Raw genomic sequence first — 11869 nt, 5'->3', positions numbered from 1 at the left:
CTGGTATGTCCACGTTTGCTCTGAGTTAGCGGCTGTGCTGATTTCTGCATTGGGATTGACAAAGGGGCTACTCTGAGGTGGCTGCAGAAAAGATTTTGAGGCAAAAATGCTCCTTTTTGCATTGTACTCATTTAAAATTACGAAATGGCAACAGCAGCTTTTGACTGGGGTCCTTCAAGCAGCCGGGACTGGCGCAGCTCTCCTGCAGATGCTTAGAGCTGAAATCCTCACAGTGGCATCTTCTTTCATCTCTGCTTCGCACGGGAGGGGGTACCGTGCGAGGGTTTTTGCGTTTTTGTTGTATTTTTCCTTGCCCTACTTAGGTAGATCTCCCGGCTCTGCAGAGCCATACAGAGCTGTCGCTGCCAGCCATCGTTTATGTTCCCTTCTCCTCCGTGCACAGCCACACACCTCTGTAGTTTGACATCTGATGGCTGAATGCCGGCAGGAGCATCTGCTAGTGCGTTGTCAGCAAATGCAGTGCCAAGTGCTCTTCCTGTGGGACCTGCTGCGTCCTCTCGGCGATGAAGGGAGCAAGGGGACAGTGATTTTCTCTGACTAAGCTGTCTACCCCTAAGGAAGTGTGCTTGAAGTGAGAACTTTATCCAGTGTCTCTGTTTGTTGTGGGTAAAGCTATAACAGACAAATGTGTATGCTTGAGTATACTTCATCTACTTGAGCTAGGCTAGGAGACTAAACAGATTAGTCATTGATCTTTTAAATTCAATAGAAATAAAGTTCAAGTGGGAGATAGTTTTCTGCTAAAGTTTACGAGTCTTAACTATGCACTCGGGGGAGATCCTTTGCTAAACACCCTGAGCCACAGTATGCTGAAGTGCGGAACAGGTGAGCCATGATTCCAGTGTGGGTGCCCGGCTGGCCGCCACCTCCCTGGGAATTCAGCTGGGCGAGCTCAGAGCGAGTTACTAAGGCAGAGAACCCGACCAAAGAGCCCGTTTCCTCTGCCAGTCTGAGAATAACGAGCAATAGGGTGACATCTGCCAGCTGTAGGCTCTAGGGAGACTTCATACCCAGAACCAGGCAGTTTGGTTTGCTAACTAGAGATAATACTACCTTTGTTCAAGCATTTAAATGCAAAGCACGTTACAAACTTTTCATGTATCCATTCCATGCGGAGTGGCTATATTTAGCTGGAAAAGGCAAGCTTGCAGTGCTATTTGGGTGTCATGAATGGAATTCCGTGTTCCACCCACGGATATCACGAGGAGGATGTGAAACGGCCGCATAAGAAATGCGTCACTTGCTATTTGTGGGGAAAAGTAGAGGAAAATCAGGATAAAAGTGTTATACAACTGTTGCGCGTGCACTGCTGGATATATTCTTTGGGTTGTTAGAAGATGGGGAAAGTGAGAGTGCAATACACTAGAGCTGGGTTAAAATCATGCGAGTGTTTGATATGTTATTACAAGGGTCACAGCAGAAACTTAGCATTTCTGTGGAAAGCAGACAGTAAAGGCTGATTTTTTAAATATTTATCACTAAAATCAGCACCCCAACATTTCGTGTTATTGTAGGGATTGTAGTATAAATAAACCAGACAAAGCACAGCGAAGGCTGGGTGGGAAGGGGCAGACCAGAGACCAGGCACACACAGACTTGTGAGCTTTGTGTTAGGCTGGAAAGGACTCCTGTGGCCAGCCCTCGCCCATACTAGATATATTTTGCTGGCATGTTTGGACTCATGATGGTGTGAAGAGCAACTTCATGCTATCGTGATACCTTGAGCAAGCGGAGAACAGCAGCCAGCCCTTTTGGGGGCAGTTGGACAGGGAAGGCAGGCTCCGGGTGGGATTCCTGAGGGAATAAAGGGCGCTGGGTGCAGAGTAGGAGGCTTCAATAAGACACAGGACGTGCACACCCGAGATGGGCAGTGGGGCAGCAGCAGGGCGAGTAGTAGGGGCTGCACCAGTATCGCACGGAGATTGGGACAAGCCGAAGGACCCGGAGGCAGCTGGGTGCGATCTCTTTTGGGTGACCTGCGTGCTGCGGTGACTCATTCTGTAATAACTGCCTTGTATTTGCATGTGCCTGTCTTAAGGAAGACAATGACCTGGAAGACATCGACAGCCTGCTGGAGAAGATTGAGGATACCAATGGGCTATCGCAGCAAACCCAGAGCGGAATAATCACTGACAGCAGGCCTCTGCTCTACATAGAGCACAGGTAGTGCTTGCTTCCTTCCTGATTTTGGCCTTGGGTGTGTACAGGGGTATCTGTTCCCACAGGGAAGGGAGTTGGGAGCCTACCAGCGTGATCTGGCTGTGAATTCAGGACCTTGCTTGAAAGGGGTTGTGGTAATGGTTGTGCACAGCTCCGTTTCTAACCATTGCTCTTAGAGCTGTGTTCGGTTTTGAGCTGTGACTGATATTCTCTGCTGTCATGCCTGGTTTGAGTGGGTGTCTGGACCAGATTAACCTCCAGAGGTGCCTTCCAGCCTAAAATACTCCATGACTCTGTAGGGGAATCTCTGCAGAGGTGCTGAGAGCCCTGGTGCATAAAGCTTTGCAATCAAACTCACCTGGCCAGGTGAGCGGCTGCAGCAGGCCCCAGTACAGCAAGTGCTGTCCTCTGAGGAGGGCTAAGCAGTGCCAGGAGCTTAATTTCACCAGGAAAGCTGGTTAGACTTGTCTAACGTTTCCCGCGTGTCACCATCAACAAAGTGGACTAAGTGCCAAGCATGTCCATGAGCTGAAGAATGAATCGGCCTCAAAGTTGAGACCTGTAACATCTGGGCCTATTGGGAATGGGCCGGCTGGTGGGTACCATCTGTTTCGGAGCCCTGGGCTGGTGCAGACATTGGCAGCTCTTTCTGTTTCTGGAGAAAACATTTTAAACTTGTAGCTGGGATGACTTCACCAGTCCAGGTTTTGAAACATCAAAACAGAGTCTAGGCTGGTGGGCACTCAGTGCTAGCACAGCCTCTTCAGGGACACTTCAGTAAAGGCAGGAATGTTTGTTTATCTAGAGGTGGTTTTAAACCTCAATGATATCTCTGGTCAAGTAAATACTATTCGGAAACCTTTGAGAGCTGGATAACCTCCGAGTGGGTGAGGGTTGGCAGTGCTGGATCTCAGCCTTCCCACTCCCTCTCTTCAAGCCCTGCTTGCTGGATGGCAGAGAGAAATCCCTCTCAAATACGCCTCCCTTCCCTAGGCCAAATGTTAGATCAAGAAAACTGTAGGTGTTGTTATGCTTTGATACAAGATCTTTGTATTAAAAGAACGTATTTTAATCCTTGCCAGCCTCCATGCAGTGATTATGGTGCTTGCCCCGAATTGCAGGCTGCCACTGCTAGATTCAGCAGCAGGTATCTCGCGTTTTCCAGGCACACATACCCTGAGCGTGCACTCCTGAACAGCGGCTGTCCTGGGAGTATCCCAGACTAAGACCCCAGCTGCCCTGGAGAGGGCAGCAGAAGTATTCCCCAGCTCAGCACTGTTCAGCAGCAGAGCACAAAGGAAGCATGCATCTGTTTGAACAAGGGTTTCGATGCCTCCTCTTCTGACCATTTTTAGGCTCCTTTCGGTTTGTTGTGTCAGATCAGTGGTGTGTGTGACAGTTCAGGGGCTTGGCCACAGGCAGTTCAAGGTACAGAACACTTGGCACTGATGGAGAAGAGTTGAGCGTCAGACTTTTGGCTCTGTTTAACTGACGGTAGCTTTTCTTTCTTGTTTCAACCTTCTCAGAAACTTGAATCCAGAGAACGAGTTGAAGAGATACTTTGGGGCTCGCGCTGTTCTTGGTGATCAGAGGTTAGTCCAGAATTTAATATTAAACCTTTTCAAAGTCTGAGTCGGTGTTTCTGTCCTTCCCTTTGTATGGCTTACCGAGCGCCCAGGGAATCCAGGGTTCAGGGTGTCTTACTCATTTAGTAGTCGCTTGTTGGAACAGGAGAATTTTTTTTTTGTGATATGTGTGGAGGGGGGGAGTAAAACTTCTCCAGGCTTTTGCTAGCATTTGCTTTTTCTTCTGCTGATTTCCCTTCTCACTTACTGTCAAGCACCCTTCTAAAGTCCTTTCACTCAAATTCATAGAGTATAGACTCTTAGATTTTTTTTTTTTTTTTTTCCTTTCTTTCTCCAGCATTTGTCGCTTGTTGCTATTCCAAAGTCTCTGATGTCTTACAGAGTGGACCCTGAATGCTTTCCAGTCTCATGCACTTGCTTTCAGGGGCCCAGGGAACCTACTGCTTCTTGGGTGTGAGGTCCCTGTGCAATTATCCATTGCGCTGTCATCAGTGTTATCCAGAAATCCTTGCTTTCATGAGCTGGTTGAAAAATGTGCACATAAGAAGGGTATAAGCTCAGAGCAGTGATGGTAGAAGCAGAAGCCTCTCTGAGAGAGTCTGTGAAAGAATATTTAGTGCTTGAGGAAGACGCAGCAGTCCCTTTACTGAGGGGACATGACTTTCTTAGAGCAGCCTTGATTTCTGAATTCCTCCTGCCCTGAACCAATAAATTGGTTGCATTTGTGAGTATGGCTTAAACTAAATCAGTTGACATTTGAAGGCACTGCTGGGAAGAGGGATGAGTCAGAGGGATATGGGGCTCTCTTAATTGGACCTGGGAAGCTGTTTGAAGCAGAGGCAGCTGAGAACTTGGCAGGAATAAAAACAGGGGAGAGAAGCTATTGAAGTGGAGATGCTGGAGGCACTGGCTGGCCCAAAGAGGAATGGTTGAAGTAGGGCAGAGCCTGAGTGAAGGTATGTTGTGTCTTGAAGGCAAACATGTTAAAGCTCTGGGCAAAAGCTCCTTGTGGCAGGGCTGCAGCTGGGGAAGAAGTTGGATCTCTTTTTCCCTGAATCATCCTTTTTCTGGCTGGTTTCAGCCCTCCTCATTCTGTCGTTACGGAGAAACTGTGACCTTCCGTGTTTATTTCCTCAGGCCAAGGCAAAGACAGCGCCAATATGTCCGCAGCACGTGGCTGACGGCTCCCAAGAACACCTGGCCGCGCTATAGCAAAACAGGTGAGGCTTTCGGTGCCACCTCCCGAAGCACCGCGCTGCCGCTAGCTGACGGGGCGCGTCAGTCCCATGCCCATGTTGACACGGGCGGCCGCTCCTGCCAGCCTGGCTTTCCTAGAGCCTCCGCTGACGGAAACTGGAGCTGCTTTCATCAGCTGCCAGACCCGGACTTCATGCTGGCTGATGCAGAAAAGGAGCTGCTTGTCAGCTAATGGAAATACCTCCTTTCTCCACAGCGAGAACTCTGTTGTATTGTATCTTAGCATCAGAGCTTTTTTCCCCCCCTTATTGGAGGTAGCAGGTGCTGAGTACTTCCCCTCTTACAGCAGTCTTGCTGGATAATGGGAAGTATCCGTGGGGAGAGCAAGCTGCCTGGGCTTCTCGGGTGGGTTTCAGACTTTGACTCATGGGAGGAGGGAAAGGAGTGAAATTCTCTGGGAGTTTCTGAACACACGTGGCTTTGGACCCAGTGAATGAGCTTTCCGTGTTACAAGAAAGCAGAAGAGCTTCTCTTGCCGCTGTGCTCGCAAGCTGGCAGCAGCGGTACCCACGTCTCCCATGCACTCTCTAGGTATTGCCATGCAGCTGGTGGACACCAGGAGGGGGGTACAGTACTTCACGTTTGAGCACCATCGCGAGTACCAGCAAGTGCAGTTCAAGTTCCTGGATGCTGTAGAGTCCATGGACCCCAACAACATTGTGGTATGTTGTGAAATTGGGTGGCGCACGCTGTTACCTCCTGTGTTCCTGCAGCCCCTTTCCCTGGCAGGGGAGGTGGGGTGATGCATCCCAGTGCTTATTTTTTGCCAGTCTCATTTTGAGCGGTAGAGCCCTGTGCCCCCTCTGCGTGGGGCGAGGCAGCATTGCTTGCTGAGCTCTGCTTTCACCTTATTCACAAGATAAGTGACCACCTTGGTGCAAATGAGGTCCAGTGGCTGGTGGCCGAGCCTCGGTGGCTCTGCCCGAGAGCACGCCAGATAGCCGTCTGGACGAGGGGCCCACAGGAACTGACTGTTTGGCTGAAAGGGTAGGAATAAAGCTCCCTTGTCTCAGCTCTTCAGCTGGGAAAGGAAAAATATTATATAAACCGATCTTTAAATGGGAATCTAAACTAACAGCTGTTCTATTTATAAACTCTTGCATGGATGAAAAATGTGTCTTGTCTTGGTATTTCAGCAAAACAGTCTTTGTGTTGAAAGTTCTTCATGCATGTCCAAGCTCATTAAACTGTATGGTAACATTTATAGTTTGTAGTGATAAGCAACAGTAAAATTGGTCTGCACCATTCTGAACCATAACTGAGGTACTTTTGCTTGAAAACCCTGGCCACATGAGCTCGGATACATGCTCTGGAGAAGTTTCTTAAAGAGGCCATTGTCCACTAAATAAAGTTTACTTCCTTCTACTTTCCCACCCTCTGCTCATGGCCACTGCTCTCTCCAGCTCATCAATTCTGCCTGCTGACTGGGCTTGAGGGATTCGTATTAAATGATGTGAGGTAGTTCCTATGCAGCAGTGACCAGCCTGAGAACCAGCGTCCTTAAGGACAGCTCAAACACGGTCTCATACGGCTATGCAGAGCAGGATGGGTTTTCCATGGTACATTTTAGTCATTATGCTCTGTCCCTGTTAAGTGGGTCTGGCTATGTTTGAAGATATTCCTACAGCTTTAGTCTTTCAATTTTATGTTAAGGGTAAAATCGAACAGACGGGGGTTCACCCATGCCAGAAGTATTTCAAACCCCCAACCAGTTTTTCTGTGACAGCCACAGTTTCACACAGCTGGAGCCCAGATCTGGCTTGCTGCTGTGGTTTCAGAATGCAAAACATGATTTTTTTGGGGTCCTACTCAGTGAGTGTTTTTCTGCTCTTGCTAGTGGATTAAAAGGGTCTTGCTGGTGAAGTTGTAAGTGCGTGAAGAGCCCTTTTTCTCATCACGGTGACTGTAGGTTCTCCATCTCTTCCAAAAATGAGAACTAGAAAGGAGCTTAACAGCAAGCAAGGAAGGGCTAAAACGTCAGGCAGGTGGCACCAAGGCAAAGGCGCTGGGCTGGGACAGCCTAAAACATAAAGGTTTTGTACTGTAGGTGGTCATGCTGGCCAGCACTCTGCAGATGTATGACTTCTTGGGCTTTTGAAGCTGTATTTTTCTGTTTTGAGGGGGGAAAAATCCCAAAACTAAACCGTGGGGAGATTTGAAGTAGGTTCAGTATTTTCATATTGAAACGGAGTTTTAGGTACTTGGAAAAAGTAGCCCATTTATAATATAATTAGTGAATGCAGAGGTTTTTGAGGTGTGGTTAAACTTCTATTCTGGAAGTTTGGAAGCCTGGAAAAAAATATTCTTGATCCGTTACCATTCAGGAGCTGGATCCTGGCATTGTAATAGATGTGTCAAAATGTCCCCTCAGTACCCAGAGGAAGCAAAAGCCTGATCAAATGCTCAGAATTGTTAGGGTATAGAGAATAAAACAAAAATGTAATTATGCCTGCTGCCTGCATCTTGAATGTTGTGTGCAGTTCTGGGCCTTCCAAAGGATATGGTGCAGCTGGGAGAGATTCAGAGGAGGACAGCAAAGATGATCAAAGGTCTGGCATGCCCTCAGCGCTGGAAAAGCTGGGTCGGCTGGGAGAGAGGTGCCTGGGGGAAGCTGCAATCGAGGGCTCAGATCCTGCGTGGGGTGGGGAGGGATCTCCCTGCCGTCCCTTCCAACGCAGGGGTGAAGCTGGTGGGTTGGGATTAAAGGAAGCTCTTTGCATTGTGTGCTTAAGCGGTGGCGTTCTGTATCGCAGAGCTGGGGTGCTGGAAGGGTACCTGGTCAGTAAGTGAACAAATTCACGGGAGGAGACACCATTACTATCAGTGGCATCTTTGACAGTGGGGGTCCCTGAACCACTAAAGGTTGGCAGCTTGTGCTGGGAGTCATCCTGTGCGCCCAGCTTTGTCCCCTCTTTCCCAGGTATCTGCTTTTGGAGACAGGGCAAGATGGACCTCTACTCTGACCCAGCGTGACTGCTCTTAGGTTCTTTTAATCCATAGTTTTCGCCTTTCACGTCAGGTGCGTCCCCAGCCTTGCACTACAGTCTGAGCATTGGCTCTCTGGTGGTGTGGGACAGGATTTCTTCACCTTCAGACCCAGGGGCAAGAACAGCCCCTCTCTCTTAGGCATGGTGTCAGGACATTTGCCTCCCTGCCACGCTTACAGACCTTGCCTCATAGGCAGAGTGCACGAGAAACCCTTGATTTGTGCCATCGTGTAATCAAGCTCATGCTCTTCTGTAGCTGCTGCTTCAGATGAACCCGTACCATGTGGACTCCCTGCTGCAGCTCAGCGACGTGTGCCGGATGCAGGAGGATCAGGAGATGGCCCGTGATCTCATAGGTAAGAGCTGGGGTGAGGAGCAGATGTCCTGGCATGAGGTGAGGTGGGGTTGGAGCTGCTGCTATTCAGTGTCCAGTTTTGCCTTCTGCCAGCTCAGCCTGCCCCTGGGGAAGGGGCAGCAGCAAGGGTGATCGGTCCCTCTCAGCTAGCCTGAGTCGGTGAGAGCTTGCTGAGGGTGGATGTGGAAACGCCAGCCTTGCTGAGGCCCCGGCGGGGTCTGCAGAGCAGCGTGGCGTTGTGCTGCAGAGGCAAGGCTTGTCACCAGCTGCCGATACCTACGGCACGGGGAGGGAGAGGTGGTGCTGGGGCATCGGTCTGCAGATGTGCATGCACGCGTTCCCAGTGCTGAGCAAGTCCCTGCTGAAAGTCTCAGCTGAACAGTTGCTGTGAATTAGTAATGAAGGGGTTTTGGTTCAGTTTTGGTTTTGTTTCAACAGAGAAGCAGCAAACCAGAAGGGTTGGTTTGGCTCTGTCTGCGAGCACTCTGCCTTATATCATCCTGCAGACCAGCAGCTTTCGCTGGAGGCTTTTAAATAGAGCCGGACATGCTTGTCTGGGGCAAAGCACATCAGTGTTCACCTTCAAAATGAATGGAAAGATTGTCTGGACATGGCGGGGTCCCACCTGCAGGAGGGTCTGGTTTAGTAGCTATGAGATACAGCAGTGCAAGGAACGCTCCAGGAAGTCTACCCCCTTTGCGGGGAGCATGCCCAACCCTCCAGGCCAGCCTGCCTTGCCTTCCTCTGACCAGCGTCTTGCAGGTCAGCATGTCAGGCTCTGCTCCTTGGGGCACCGCAGGCTGCGTGGGGGCCAGAGGCATCCTGGAGGATGGCTGCCCCTCGGGCTGCTGCGCTGCAGTCTCAGCTGTCAGATGTGCTGTTTAGTAACCGGGGCATGTGCTCTCCAGCATGATAGGAGGGGCCAGAGGTGAAGTGAGGACAGGATCTTTGGCTTCCCCATGTGAAGATAGTTGTGGCAGAGGCAGCTGTCCCAGCCTCAATCCCAGATCTCCTCCAGAGGAGTTACTTTTCACAACCGGGGCATGATCTAATGCCAGCAGACGGGAACAGGGCTCACTTGCCTGGGTATCTGCTGTGACCACCTACTCTGAAGTAGCTTTGTGTCTTGCTAGAGTGTGAACAAGCTTATTTCATGGGTGCCAGAGCTCTCAATTGTCAATGTCTTCTGGGCCAAATCAACTGCCGTTTTGTGAGCAGTGGGGCTGTGTGGTGTGACGGGGTGGTGGCGTGCCCTGACACTGTTCTTGCTGTCTGCAGAACGGGCGCTGTACAGCCTGGAGTGTGCCTTCCACCCTGTCTTCAGTCTCACCAGTGGGACCTGCAGGCTGGACTACCGGCGGCCAGAGAACAGGTAGGTGGAACGCCTGCCTGCCCCGCGTCTGCCGGAGAGCTGTCGCGGCATGCCTTGGCCTACTTTGGACACGGAGACCCAGATTCACAACGTCTGCTGCGTCATCCGCGCTGGCGGGGGGACCTTGAATGTCCCTTTCTGTTGGTACAAGCTCTGCCGCTGGGCAGTCGATGGCAGTGTCCCTTGGCAAGGCAGCAGCAGGGCTCCTGAGATGGGTGCTGGGGTACCGGCAGCTCTTGCTCAGCCAGGTCACTTGCACTGAGGTTTCTTTGCAAAGCATCCTCTTTCCCAAGGGATTTCTTACTGGAGCAGTAACTGCTCTTCCCTGTCACATCCTTCTCATGCAATTAGTACCCCTTAGCCCAAAATGGCACTTATTTTTGTCACAAAAATACTCGCTGCATGTTTACGGCTGTGCTTGGTCACTTGTGTGCTGCCTGCCCAGCCTTCGTCCCCAGCACTTGCACTGCTCCCGGCCCAGGTCTTTATGTAATGACGGCTCTGCAGCTGCGGGGAAAGGTGACTTTATTCTGGGAATTTTCCAGTCAGCTGACCCAAGTCATCTCTCCCAAACTGCTGTACCTGGAGGTTGCTCAGATTTCCAGTACCTGCTCGCTAATGGGCTTGGTGCCGTCTGTGACCTGAACGCTGCGATCTGTGTCTCGCCTGATTTGGGTGTTAGTCCTCCCCCAATATGCGTTGTGCACGCTCTGTGTCACCATCCCCACGTGGCTGGGTGGGCTGGGACAAGGCAGGATGCAGACTCTGGGGATTTACTTATTTCTCTTGTCCTGAGTTGTCGGCCAGCCTGCGAGAGCAAAAGGCTGTGGGGCGTTGGGGAGCAGGGATGGCACAGGCTACAGGATTGCTGTCCCTATGCTTACACAAATAAAAACAAAAAAAAGATGGGATCGTGAGGGGTCTGTGGCACTCCGTACTGCGCCAGGCTGGCTGCACTGCAGCGTTGATGCTTGAGGGACGAGGAGCTGGGGCTGACCGTGGGTCCCCGTTCTTGAGTGGCACGAGGTGCTTCTCTCCAAATCTGCCTTCTAAAACCTGCTCCTGTTCCCCACGCAGGGCTTTCTTCCTGGCTCTCTTCAAGCACCTGATGTTCTTGGAGAAGAGAGGCTGTCCCCGGACAGCCCTGGAGTTCTGCAAGCTGATTCTGAGGTAGGTGCCCCCGCCGAGGGCTGCACCCCGTTTCCTGCGGGATGGCGCGGGGTGTCTCAGGCTTGGAAGAACAAGTTTCTAACAACGCACCTAACCTAACCCTACCAGAGGTGTACTACTGCTCCCAGGCTCGGTGAGGGCTTGTTTCCGCTCCTTATAGATGCAGTGTCACAGGTTAGTTTTGGGCACATGCTCTTAGCTGTGGTGCTGCTTTGGAGAGAGGCGATTGTTGAGAAGGAGGCTTAAACAGATGGGACCTGGGTGGCCCTTGCTCTCGACTGCTGAGCTGTGGGCCTGGCTGGTCCACAGAGCCTGGAGCCTCTGCGGAGCAGATGTGCAATGGTGCCTTCAGCCTGCTTGGTTTGTGGCCATTGATCCTCCTGGGTGGTGACAAGGGGGCTGTCGCCCCTCTGCAGGGATGCAGACCAGGCAGGGTGTCACACCGTCATCCTGGCCGTGCAGGACCGATCGTGTTCCCGTTATCCCTGCCTGCTGAGTCATGGAAGCGCTCTGGATGCTAGTGGGAAAGTCTTGTTTGACTTAGAAATGAGGATGGCTGCTTCAGCTTTTGTGACACTGAGGTTTTTTTTTCCTCCCCTTGTGCTCGCCTCTCTCTGAAGCCTTGATCCAGAGAACGACCCGCTGTGTGTGCTGCTGATGATCGATTTTCTGTCCCTCCGAGCTAGAGAATACACGTTCCTGACCCGTATGTTCCAGGAGTGGGAGGTGAGTTGGCAACAGGCAGCCCTGGCAAGAGAGGGGCAGAGAGGGGAGATCTGGTTCCTGGGGCTCTCCCCACCTGGGCTGGGATGGAGGGGGCGGCTGGGCCACAGAGCATGAGGTTTTCCTAACCAGCTTAGCCCTTTTGAGGGCTGTCTCATGGCTAGGCTGGCATCCCAAAATCATCGGAAAGAGCCCTAAAGGCTACGGCGTTAGTTCTTGTAATCCTGGGACCCTCCAA

General features: G+C 51.2%; 1 protein-coding gene across 1 annotated transcript in view; it reads left to right on the top strand.

The window, feature by feature from the left end:
* Positions 1-11869, top strand: part of TCF25 (transcription factor 25 (basic helix-loop-helix)) — a gene marked incomplete at its 5' end in the record, with an annotated part of 18432 nt that overhangs the window by 1970 nt on the left and 4593 nt on the right. The window contains 10 exons of the mRNA XM_009574618.1: positions 1-3; positions 370-374; positions 2060-2184; positions 3708-3773; positions 4905-4987; positions 5556-5686; positions 8268-8367; positions 9645-9738; positions 10816-10908; positions 11529-11634. The exon at positions 1-3 is cut by the window's left edge and continues 67 nt beyond it. Coding sequence (XP_009572913.1) covers positions 1-3; positions 370-374; positions 2060-2184; positions 3708-3773; positions 4905-4987; positions 5556-5686; positions 8268-8367; positions 9645-9738; positions 10816-10908; positions 11529-11634 — 806 coding nt within the window. The remainder of the gene's footprint in view (positions 4-369; positions 375-2059; positions 2185-3707; positions 3774-4904; positions 4988-5555; positions 5687-8267; positions 8368-9644; positions 9739-10815; positions 10909-11528; positions 11635-11869) is intronic.

Source organism: Fulmarus glacialis, unplaced genomic scaffold (genome assembly GCF_000690835.1).
Source record: "Fulmarus glacialis isolate BGI_N327 unplaced genomic scaffold, ASM69083v1 scaffold17640, whole genome shotgun sequence".
In the NCBI taxonomy this organism is placed as follows: Eukaryota; Metazoa; Chordata; class Aves; order Procellariiformes; family Procellariidae; genus Fulmarus; species Fulmarus glacialis.
This window is presented reverse-complemented; position numbering and strand designations above follow the sequence as displayed.